The 11,744-nt window shown below is 41.8% G+C and overlaps 2 protein-coding genes across 4 annotated transcripts in view; both read left to right on the forward strand.

Moving 5' to 3' along the window:
- The first annotated feature begins 460 nt into the window (after positions 1–460).
- LOC103156316 (tubulin beta-4B chain-like) lies at positions 461–5,454 on the forward strand. Its single transcript, XM_007578309.2, has 5 exons — positions 461–727; positions 2,134–2,242; positions 2,416–2,526; positions 3,298–3,542; positions 3,616–5,454. The coding sequence occupies exons 1-5, from the start codon at positions 671–673 to the stop codon at positions 4,426–4,428; spliced, it is 1,335 nt and encodes a 444-aa protein (XP_007578371.1). The 5' UTR covers positions 461–670; the 3' UTR covers positions 4,429–5,454.
- Positions 5,455–5,972: 518 nt separating this feature from the next.
- Positions 5,973–11,744, forward strand: part of dennd1c (DENN domain containing 1C) — a 14,605-nt gene continuing 8,833 nt past the window's right edge. The window contains exons 1-5 of one of the 3 annotated variants that reach the window (XM_016664264.1): positions 5,973–6,313; positions 6,755–6,819; positions 9,839–9,882; positions 10,362–10,411; positions 10,510–10,629. In XM_016664264.1, the coding sequence (XP_016519750.1) occupies positions 6,297–6,313; positions 6,755–6,819; positions 9,839–9,882; positions 10,362–10,411; positions 10,510–10,629 (296 nt within the window). In that variant the 5' untranslated portion in view covers positions 5,973–6,296. The remainder of the gene's footprint in view (positions 6,314–6,754; positions 6,820–9,838; positions 9,883–10,361; positions 10,412–10,509; positions 10,630–11,744) is intronic. The other 2 variants (XM_007578310.2, XM_007578311.2) reach the window with 2 other exon arrangements.

The raw sequence follows: 11,744 nt of genomic DNA on the forward strand, positions 1-11,744 counted from the left end.
TGACTTCCTTCCAGCTTCTGTTGTCAAACATCCTGTCTCCATGGGCAACAACTCAAACAAATTAGCAGGCTAAATATGGAATAATGAAAAGCAGCATTATCTTCATAGCCAAAGCTAACACTGTGGACACTAAAGAAATTTTGAACACATTATGGGTGTGTGTGCTTGGAGGTGGGAGAAGGGTTGTGCATTCAAACAGAGCGGACATATTTTAGACTTCTCCACTCAAGCTCTAAACTGGAAAGTTATAATCTCCGTATTATGCAACATAACGCCATTGTTTTTTTGTTTGTTTTGTTTTTTTAACATGTTATTCCAACGAAGATTAGTCTCTTCGCTTTCCTGCTCTCTTCCAGCCGGCCGGTTTAGACAGGCCATTTGCACCGGCTGTGCCCAGTTTTCGTTGCCATGGAGATTACGTAATTCTGCAGCACAGACAGGCACGGCGCAGCCGCGGTTGGATGGGAAGGGCGAGACGAGGCAGCTTAAAACCCTGTTACAAACCCCTCCGCCATTCAGCCAGGCTCCCTACTCGACAGAACCGAGAGTCAAGAGCGAACCGAGTCGCAAAAAAAAAAACAAAAAAAAAGACTTTAAGGTTTTTTTTTCTTCCCACCTTCCTTCGTTTCTCCATCAGTTTGCATACTCCCCGTACCGCAGCAGCGACAACATGCGTGAGATTGTGCATCTTCAGGCCGGGCAGTGCGGTAACCAGATTGGAGCGAAGGTAGGTAGAGAGAGAGAGAGAGAAGAGCCAGCGAACCTTTGGGGGGATTTTATCTACCCGTTAACAATGGCAGCCGAGTTTTATTGTTTTAAATGCAACTAAATACAAGCTGGCCGCCGCTGGTCGTGACATGACAACTGGTAAGACAGCACGCTGTTCCCGGGAAAGATTAAGTAGGTCAAACACAGCGGAGAGGAAAGTGTCGTGCACAGGAGAGCCGTGAAGGCAGCGTACAATAGCATCCTTCAGGATGGGCGGCGGCAATCCGAGACATCCCCGCTGCTGTCGCATGAAGACCGCTTCATGCGACTGCTGTTCTCGACTGGAGCCGCACAGGAGGCGGAGAACGTGTGTGTGGGAAGATATCCACGTTAACTTTTAAATTAAAATATTAAATATTGTAATAATTAATATGCGTGCGCGCGTGTAGCCACAGCCAGACAGAGGGGTGCGGCTGAGACTCCGAATGCACTGGAACGACATGCAAATGACAAAACATGTCACATTGATGTCATTGGCCTGTTTTTTTTTTTTGTTTTGTTTTGGGTTTTTTTGTTAAGCCTTATCAAATATCAGTCATTCTTCATACTGTCATTATATTAAACAATATGAATGTTTGCGAAAGATTTGAATATTAAACACAAATTATAATCTGAGGGAATTTTGAATGCACCAAGATCATGTGTGAAGAAGGTGAAAAATTCTGAAATTCTGGGATGATTTATGTCTGTTGATTTACATCGAAATGGATGAACGAAATAAATAAAAAAACATGCATATTTTACAAAGATGATTTGTACGAAGGACAATCTTCCATTCATGTTCATTGAAGAGAAGAAGTGTCTTTCTCTTTCTCACTGTTTTTTCAATGTCATGTTGTTTTTATTTTAATTATGTGAAGCACTTTGAAATGCCTTGCTGCTGAAATGTGCTATACAAATAAAATTTGATTGATTGATTAATAAAAGACTGAAATGGAGTGAAAAAGTGGTTTTCTATTTGCTAAAAAGAAAACATTTCCTCTTTTGCTCGAGATTTGTGTGCTTGGCTCCACCCTTCAATTGGCACTGTTATTGTCACTGTCATCGAGAACAGTCAGGGCAAACTCAGAAATCTGGCTCATAATCAAGATGATTTGTTTATGCTTACAGATTATTTGGATCTTTTTAAAAAAAGATAAATTAGTGTCTTGAAAATCAGGCAAAAAATCTCTAATTTTGAAGCCTTTGTGTTGCATATAGGTTCTAGTTGCAGATGTAAACTCCTGGTAGTAACATGGTTTCTGTATGCATGGTGGGATGTGCAGTAATCTATTACACCCTGTTCATTCAGGATTCATATTTTCTAATGTTTTATTAACACGTTAATTTCATTGTAACTAATCTCTCATGCCCATGTGTTTGAAGTTCTGGGAGGTGATCAGCGATGAGCACGGCATTGATCCGACTGGAACCTACCACGGGGACAGCGATCTGCAGCTGGATCGGATCAACGTCTACTACAATGAGGCTTCAGGTTTGATTATGTGATTTGTCTCAGTATTTAAACTCTATTTAGAAACTATATCCCCCTCAACCACCAGCACCCCTCCCGACCCCACTGAGGGACAAGGGTGTTCAGAAAATGGATGGATGGATGGATCCCCCTCAACCCCTCCAGGAAAAAAACAAATCACTTATCTGTTCCAGGTGGAAAGTACGTGCCAAGGGCCATCTTGGTAGATCTGGAGCCTGGCACGATGGACTCAGTCCGCTCTGGCCCTTTCGGACAGATCTTCAGGCCAGACAACTTTGTCTTTGGTACGTAACTCGGAGCATGCACTTTAATTTACTCTATCAAATCAAAACTATTTGATTTTTCTCTGTGATGCTTAATAATGCATAACAAAGCAAGACAGAATTTCTTTGGGATTAATATGAAAAATTATTAAACTGGGAGATAATTGAAATTCCAACTGGATAAAAGCACAGGTAAAATATAAGGTGCAGGTGTGTAGCAAAACATTGACCTTACAAGATGTTATGCGATATTTGCTTCATAGAAGCAAGACTCGACTTTTGAGAAAACAGAAATATCCCTCTTTTTCTTTTGGTTTTCATTTGGGGACAAATTGTTTTATACCTCAAAATAAAGTCTCCCTCATACTCTGTGTGGCCGGAATTGTGTGGACACTGCACACTGTTTACCGCAGGCGGTTCAGATCTCATAGTCGAGCGTCTCAATTACCTACATTTCTCGTGACAAATTCCGTCATTTCCCTCAATCTGAATCGATGCTAGCAAGTTTGATGAGCTAGTTGGTCATCTAGCCCCGTTTCTTCTCCACCAGGGCAGAAGCCACACACCTGTGATGTGCGTCCTTGTGGCTGGTTGCGCCGACTCTCAACTTTCAGTGTTTTCAACTCGGTGTCGCACACACAAAGCAGATCAATGCGACCATCATTTGAGAAAGCTCTGTTTTCTTTTTTTCCAGAAAACATTGTGGTGTTTTAATATTGCAAGAGCCTATTGCCCCTATTGCAAAGTATGTTGTCATAGCAACAGTTCAGCACCGTAATCCTGCCATTACAGGCCAGAGTGGAGCAGGTAACAACTGGGCAAAGGGCCACTACACAGAGGGAGCAGAGTTGGTGGACTCGGTCCTGGACGTTGTGAGGAAGGAGGCTGAGAGCTGCGACTGCCTTCAGGGCTTCCAGCTCACACACTCCCTGGGCGGGGGCACCGGCTCCGGCATGGGGACCCTGCTCATCAGCAAAATCCGGGAGGAGTACCCTGACCGTATCATGAACACCTTCAGTGTGGTTCCCTCTCCCAAGGTACGATGATCGTGTCGGTTTGCTTCTTGGTATGCTTTAGTTTTCACCCTGAACTTGAGCGTTGCTTGTGCAGGTGTCGGACACCGTTGTGGAGCCCTACAACGCCACCCTCTCTGTGCACCAGCTGGTTGAGAACACTGATGAGACCTACTGCATTGACAACGAGGCCCTGTACGACATCTGCTTCCGCACCCTCAAACTCACCACGCCCACTTACGGAGACCTCAACCACCTGGTTTCTGCCACCATGAGCGGGGTGACAACTTGCCTGCGGTTCCCCGGCCAGCTCAACGCCGACCTCCGCAAGCTAGCGGTCAACATGGTGCCCTTCCCTCGTCTGCACTTCTTCATGCCCGGCTTCGCGCCACTCACCAGCAGGGGCAGCCAGCAGTACAGAGCTCTCTCCGTGCCCGAACTCACTCAGCAGATGTTCGACGCCAAGAACATGATGGCAGCCTGCGACCCCCGCCACGGCCGCTACCTGACCGTGGCCGCCGTCTTCCGAGGGCGCATGTCCATGAAGGAGGTGGACGAGCAGATGCTGAACGTGCAGAACAAAAACAGCAGCTACTTCGTGGAGTGGATCCCCAACAACGTCAAGACGGCCGTGTGCGACATCCCACCCCGCGGGCTCAAGATGGCCGCCACCTTCATCGGCAACAGCACGGCCATCCAGGAGCTGTTCAAGCGCATCTCCGAGCAGTTCACCGCCATGTTCCGGCGCAAGGCCTTCCTCCACTGGTACACCGGAGAGGGCATGGATGAGATGGAGTTCACCGAGGCGGAGAGCAACATGAACGACTTGGTGTCCGAGTACCAGCAGTACCAGGACGCCACGGCCGAGGAGGGAGAGTTCGAGGAGGAAGGAGAGGAGGAAGTCGCCTAAGGCTAACGGTCACTCATATTTCTCATTGGCACTCATCCATCCTTTTAGCCAAGTCCAACTCTGCTCTTTTCTTTTTAGTTTGTACTTTTCCTTCCTGTCTTGTCCTTTCCCTGCTCTCTTATTCATGTCATCTCTTCCCTGCCTCTTCTGTTTCTGGTCTTCACCTTTTTTCTTCTTCTGCCAGAGTAGGATTCACACACTAAAAACATAGCTGACCTTTGTAGCGGTAACAAAGGCTGCATTCACACAGCAGGTCTTGATGTGAACGTGTATGACCCCCAAAGTAAGCCGACTGCGCAGAGGAACGTTGACGTCACGCAGCAGCGCACTGTTTACTGAAGTAACAGTAAACAGTGCGCTGTTTACTGTTATACCCTCAAACTCACCACGATCGTAAGATTGATAATAAACTTTATCGATCTTAAAGTTTCTTCAGCAATGGGAATCAACAGTATTGTAACAAGAGACCAATAAAAAGAAAGTACAGCTAACAGCAATGGCCTTTGGCGGATCATCGATTACACAGTCTATAGCGAAGTCTGTTTGGATGTTTAGTCAGAGCCAGGAGTGGTGGGATTGTGATGTGATGCGCTTTCTTGATACAGACTTATGTCATAATCATAATTTTCAGCCATTGTTTGCATCCAAATTGCATTACATCGCATGTCTCAACGATGTGAACATAGGATTAAATGCGACATGACCATTCAGACTGCAGGATCCTTTGAAACAATCCGATACATGTGGAGGTGGCACAGATTGGCTTTTTTGAGGTTGAAAAGATCGGAATTGGGTCGTTCAGACAGCTGTGAAAAAGTCGGACACGGGTCGCACTTGGGCAAAAAACGGCGGACTTGAGTCACATTTTGCCTGCTGTGTGAACTTAGCCAAAAAACGTGTGCAAGTGTTTTTTTGTTGGTAGCATTTTCTTCATCGTCATCATCACCAGATAATCTTTCACACTGAGCCCAGTTTGATCACTTGTCTGATTTGGCATTGGTTGAAATAAATATATTATTAAACAAGTCTTTGTCTGTGGGATCATTTCTGTAGCTTGAGGTTCAGCTCAAAGGTATTTTTCATCAAATGTTTTTGATTTACTGTGAAATTGCTTTTTTTTTTCTTTAATTCCGTTTCAGTTTTCATCTCGGATGACAAAAAAACTTGTCAAAATGGAGACCAATACTTTTCAGATGCCTTCGAGTGACACAAGGGGGCAGCAAGGGGTCTGTGTGCAAAGTGCCTTTCTGATCAGGATGTGGATTTCTTTTGCCTCTTTGCAGCTGGTGTACATGCAGTGTTTATCTAACTTTTATTTATTTGGACAATAGCGGGGACACCTAGTCAACTGTTCTCAATAATGACGCATTAACTAACACAAGGGTGCATGACTGCACAAATCAAGTAAAACCGGATTCTCACTGACGGGTCTACGGCTGTCAGAGCTCTAAAACTGCATCAAGCCTGCATACTCTGAGCTCTTCTGTTATTACTCTGTTCTGTTATTCACCAAACAAACAGCAGCAGGTATTGGCTAAGTAGGTCATTTTAATTTTGAGGAAGATGTCATCTTTCGGTCTTATGAGCACTTTTAAATTTAAACACGAAATTTCAACAAATTACGAGAAGTCCACATCTGGGAGGCTGTCTCATAACGCACGTCATTTACACATTGACAAGAACATATTCAGATAGATCAGGAAGTGTTTTTTCACTCTGGCGCTGACTGAGCAGACTGCTGCTTCTGCTGGCGGTCTGCCCTCCTCTGTAACGGTGCCTCATCAAAGCGATGGCACTCGTCTAGCAGAGCCCTGAGGACCTTCATCTCCTCCGGGACAAACACATGGAAACAGCCGCATTCAGGCAGGATGGGCTCCAGACTGAAGTAAGTTAGTCGGCTTATGATTTCTTTTTGTCGACCTCCATCATTTTCTCTCTGCCTCTCACTCAGTTCTTGTGGTTTCTATTAACTTCCTCTCACAAAACTGCACAGGAAGTTTAATGCAGCAGCTCTTCTGCCCTTGTATTTGCTGCCACAGACATAACAGTGGACTTATTCTAATCCCTGTGTTAAGCAGATTTTATTTACTAAATTTGACATGCATTTATCTGTATATTAAGCCTATTATAAGCCACAAGGCACTTCTTTGAATGTAATAACACAGATATTTTATATTGCTCACAATCAGATTAAATTTGGAGTAAATGTCTTAACTTTTTTGTATTATTAATCTTTCTTTTATTAATTTCTGAATTAATGTGAATGCACACGTCAAACTCTGAACAGAAATCTCACACGTTTTGGTGTTCATGTGCTTCCTGTCAGACAAAACCCCGAGCGAACTTTCAACTGGTTCTTTGAAGCGACATGCCCTGTAGCCAGAGACAAAGGTGAGGACAGCTGTAGCTTCTGGATCGGCACACACACCCATCCAGAACGGCTCACACATGTTTGGCTCTGTTCTAATAAGCACTGCTTCTGTTCATCATCTTCTATATCAGATCGTTAAAGTTCACTGAGAACAAAGAAGACTGTGGGTTTGTGGTCTCTGCTTCTAAATATGTGACTTCAAATCTCATGTAACATCTGTGTCGATTTGGTGAAGCTTCAAACTTAAAAAAAAATCTCAGATTTGTTTTACTAGTAGAAGACATGGGTAAAATTTGACCATTTGATTTGGTCCGTTTTCATTGTTTCGGGCGCTACATTGTGATTTTATTCACAAAATTCCCTTTGTTATACGTATATACATATAAACTGACACTGATGTTTTGTCTACTACAATGAAGTTACTCATCAGATGTTTTTCTGTCACTCTTTGTATCTCGGACTTGTCTTATTTCAACATGACTCAATGGATTGCACAAAGTGAATTGCACAGTCTGTGAGTCATGACTCAGTCGCTACACCGGCGTTTTGACAGCGGACTTCAACATAAATTAATATTGGTACATGTGAATTGAGAAAAAATTGAAATATCTAAACTTTGTTTGTGTGAAGCAGTTTGTGCTGTTCTGACAGTCGCACATTCTTCCTGTCATGTGATCAGAAGAAAACCACAAAGCCTTTTTAGTCACAAGTAAACCCAAGGAGAGCATCCTGTTAACTCTCTGTGAGAGCTGACAGCTGACCCGATCAGATTTCACATTTAGCCATTTTTAAAAAAAAATTTTGTCTAGTAAAATTACTAATGTTTTTTTTTTGTTTGTTTTTTTGCCCACAATAAACTATTAATATGATTAAGTTTATATTATTTCAGTAATTCAGAAATTAGAAAAATGAAGCTTCTTTAGTGATTCATTAGACTGGAGATAACATATTTCAAGCATTAATTCGTTTTAAATCTAACTTACAGCTAATGATGGTCCAAACTTACCAAGTTAGTCCAGAAATAATACATAAATGCTTAATAGTGAAATGTGAAGTTATGGATCATGGCAGTCAGGGGGAAAACCTGACAGTTGATCAGCTGACAGTCCTCGACACCCTGTAGAGGTAAGCAGAAGCAAAGCGTGGTGGAAACAGCAGGTTAAAAACAGCATCAGCAGGGTTCAGAGGAAAAGCCCATTCAAGAGTTTTGGGGGAGTTTCTCGAGGTTTGGACCGCAGTGCTTCACATCAGACACACCATGTATTCGTATCCGTGGGAAGGAAGATGCCTTTCTTATGTGATGTCAATTCTGAACCAGAGATAGTGAAAAAGGACAGATCTGTAGCTCAGTGGTCCAAAACATTTTTTTTTAAATAAAAGTATCTTGCTTTTCAATTAGAAAAAAGGAGAGTCAGAATTCAAGCTGCTTGAGGTCCGCTGTGACGTTTCCACAGTCGGTGAGGATTCGGGGAGTCATTGCCTTTTGTTTGTGTTGGTTCACAGCTGCTTACCAAGAGATATTGGAGCAGTTTGTGCTTCTGTTTGCTGACAGTCTTTACAGAAATGCTCATTTTATTTTCCAGCAGGACTTAGTATCTCATCAATGTGCTTGGCATGATTTCTTTAATGAGCATCACTGATTGGGTTGCAAACCTGGCTGACATAAACCCCAATGGATGATCTCTGGAATATATTTTGTAGCACCATTCACATATAGGGTAATTAAACCTGAGTTACAAAAAGAAAAAGGGGACAGAGTTTAAAACATAAACTAATGACACATAATCATACAACGGGAAGGAAATCTGAATACCCTTAGATAAGCTAATGAAAAATGATTAAAATAAATCTCTTAACTTTTGTGTTTGCTTGCAGCAAACAGTAACAGTTTGAGTCATGATTCAAAGGAAAAGTCTGACTAAATGCTGCCTCACCTGATTTGGTTCTGGTTCATGGAAACGAGGAGTAAACAGGTCATTGACAACCTGGAGGGTTTTTTACGTGGTGTATATCTGACTAGCAACTCTGAAGTACATTTGTGACCAAGACCATTCAGTGACTTGTAGACCATCGACAATATTTCTATTATTTTACAATCAGGGAGACAGTGCAGTCACTTAAAGACTGGTGTGGTATGATCCATGTTCCTGGTGTTGGTCAGGACTCTGGCAGCAGCATTTTGGATAAGGTGCACCAACTTGCTAATTTATTTTTTTTGTAAAAACAAGCATAAAATAACAGCGCACAGAAGTTATTTTGGGTCTTGTTTTGACAGGACATCCTTTATTCTGGTGATGTTTTAAGGCGGTACAGCTGGTTGATTTATTATTAGACTAGGTTAATTCTTCTAGGTTCAGCTTGAAAACAACAATTTTTTTCCTTTTCTTTTTTGTTTTACTCTCTGCGGCCTTCAGTTCCACAGAATCTAGATCAGTTTTGGTTTTGACCTCACGTTCTTTTTAAAAGAAGATGATGAGAGACACCAGACCTAACAATGCAAACAAGAGCAGTGTTGATGCAACCCAGGAACATCTCAGCAGGAGAACTGTCTCCATGCTACTCTGCATTGATGCAGTAATTAATGGAAAAGGAGCCCTTACTAAATACTGGGTGCATATTCTCTACAGTACATCACACATATGTTTTGTAGTTGAAAGAATAATACAAGTTCTAAAATAATATACACTACTCAAAAAAATAAAGGGAAAACTCAAATAACACATCCTAGATCTGAATGAATGAAATATTCTCATTGAATACTTTGTTCTGTACAAAGTTGAATGTGCTGACAACAAAATCACACAATGGAAATCAAAGTTATTAACCAATGGAGGCCTGGATTTGGAGCCACACACAAAATTAAAGTGAAATGTTCTCTTTATTTTTTTGAGCAGTATATATTACTGTATCTACAGAATGTTTGTGTCTGAACTGAATTAGCTTTTTTGCTGAAAATTGAACTTAGTGAAATTCATTTGTGTGATGTAGTTTGTTCATTCATTTTCATAACTTTTTTTTTTTTTTGCTTTAATTTTGCAGATCCTGGAGTAAAGTTTCAGTTTCCAGAAGACTTCAGGGATGAGGTAGCCTCTGCTGCTCCAGGGAATGCGTTGTTGGGAATATACTTTTGAAATGATCACAGCAGCTCGACTTTACTCTTCGAACACCGGACATATTTTGTGTGGCTGTTTAAGGACTCACCTTATTTAGGTCAAGGGAGTAAATAAATTGAACTTTAGCAAACAATTCTTGTTCAAATTTATGTTAAAACGGAAACCAAAAGTCAGGCTTTATAAATCCGTTTGATCAAAACCGACAATGTTTCAACCATTTATTGACGTGTGAACATTCTTTTTTAACCTTTCGCTTTCTTTTCTTATCACATCCTCTAACTGTTGACAATGGAGACAATAATGTTTACGTTGCTCAGCGTGTAACACCGTAAACCTGAAATAGTTTCCAAAAGTTGACGTGAGGCGCATGAAGCTCTCGTACTTTAACATAACCGTCTTTGTTGGTGTCTCTCGCTCCTTATTTTGCTCATTAAATGCTTATTTTCCAGGGATCCAGTCAAACTTTGCCCAGGTTCTGCTTCCCGTACGACATCCAAAGGTGAGTATGAACTGGGTTTTCGCTGCATGCCCGGTCACACCTCCCCGCCTGGTTTACTTGATCTAACTGTCCTCCTCTCACCTCGCTCGTCTGCTCAGACAGAGGGATGGGGTGGCCGTCCAGCACTTTACTTTTGTTCTGACTGACCTGGAGGGATGCCAGCGCTTTGGTTTCTGTCGCCTCACCAACAGCACACAGACGTGCCTTTGCATCCTAAGGTATGCTTTTGTCTGCATGTTTAACCTTTATTTTGTGATCCCCCTGTGTCTTTTGGACACAAAAAAAAACATGTTCTTTGAAAGATTGCCATGGAAATGTTACATTTTCTTTGTATCCCATTATTAACTTCGTACCTTACTATAAGTAACAGATATATATTAATTTTCTGAATTTTAACCCCTCGAATTGGCAGTTTTTCAGTAGCATTTCTCTTTTGTTCTTCAGAAACAAACATTGAAAGGTTTATGTTATTTCCCATCCTATAAATTCAAGTTAAAATGGGGGAGTATGATCTTAATCAGGGAGTAATTTATTTTATAATTTTTTTATGCAGAGGTTTTTGTAAATAAATTGTCCATTGGACTCACCAAAGACTCTTAAAATTACACGTTTTTTATGGATGTCATTGTCTTTAACATTCATAGCAAGTGTTCAGTATGATTTTTATAATTGCTGAAATCTTAGTGTTAGCAATTTGTCGTTTTTTGTTGGGTTTTTTTGCGGCTAGAGACAGGTGTGGGTAAAACTGAAAGCATAACTGTGATCAATTAAAACGCTGTGTTAAAAAAAAAGGTCATTATTTCCCAGTGACGTGCGGTCAGGGGAGGCAGGTGAGGCAGAGCCTCACCTGTCATCATGGAAAAATAATATAATAATAAAACCATTTATATTGCTATTTTCACCGTGTGGTTTGTACTATAAAGTATCTATTTTTTACTTAGCTTAACCAATTCTGATGATTTTTTCTTCAAAATCGCTGGATTTTCGCATTTTCCCATTCAATTGCTCAGAAGCGAAGCCGGTGAGGCAGCAGCGAGCTGAGCCTCACCTGGGATTGCGCAACCTCTCGCTAACTGCACTGGTTGCCATTCTATGAGAGCATGCTCCTCCTGTCTGTACGCCAGCAATAAAATGGCTAAAAACATTTAATATATGGACTGATTTTCCATAATTTCGCTTATGTATATAATGTACAGTGTTTTTTGTCACCAACTGTGTGTGTATCGTGTTTTGTGTGCGGAGGAGCGATCAGAAATGGCAGAGAACAGACTCCAGGGGAGGCAGGCAGTTCTCTTGCCTCATGGCAGGGGGCGCTCATGATCCCAGATATTGT

The sequence above is a fragment of the Poecilia formosa genome, unplaced genomic scaffold (assembly GCF_000485575.1).
Source record: "Poecilia formosa unplaced genomic scaffold, Poecilia_formosa-5.1.2 Scaffold474, whole genome shotgun sequence".
Lineage (NCBI taxonomy): Eukaryota > Metazoa > Chordata > Actinopteri > Cyprinodontiformes > Poeciliidae > Poecilia > Poecilia formosa.

Bases quoted from the DNA above. Each gene is read 5' to 3' on its own strand.
- LOC103156316 (XM_007578309.2), top strand. From the start codon at position 671: ATGCGTGAGATTGTGCATCTTCAGGCCGGGCAGTGCGGTAACCAGATT. The intron at 728-2,133 runs GTAGGTAGAGAG...ATGTGTTTGAAG, and splicing joins GTAACCAGATTGGAGCGAAG to TTCTGGGAGGTGATCAGCGA. The intron at 2,527-3,297 runs GTACGTAACTCG...CTGCCATTACAG, and splicing joins GCCAGACAACTTTGTCTTTG to GCCAGAGTGGAGCAGGTAAC.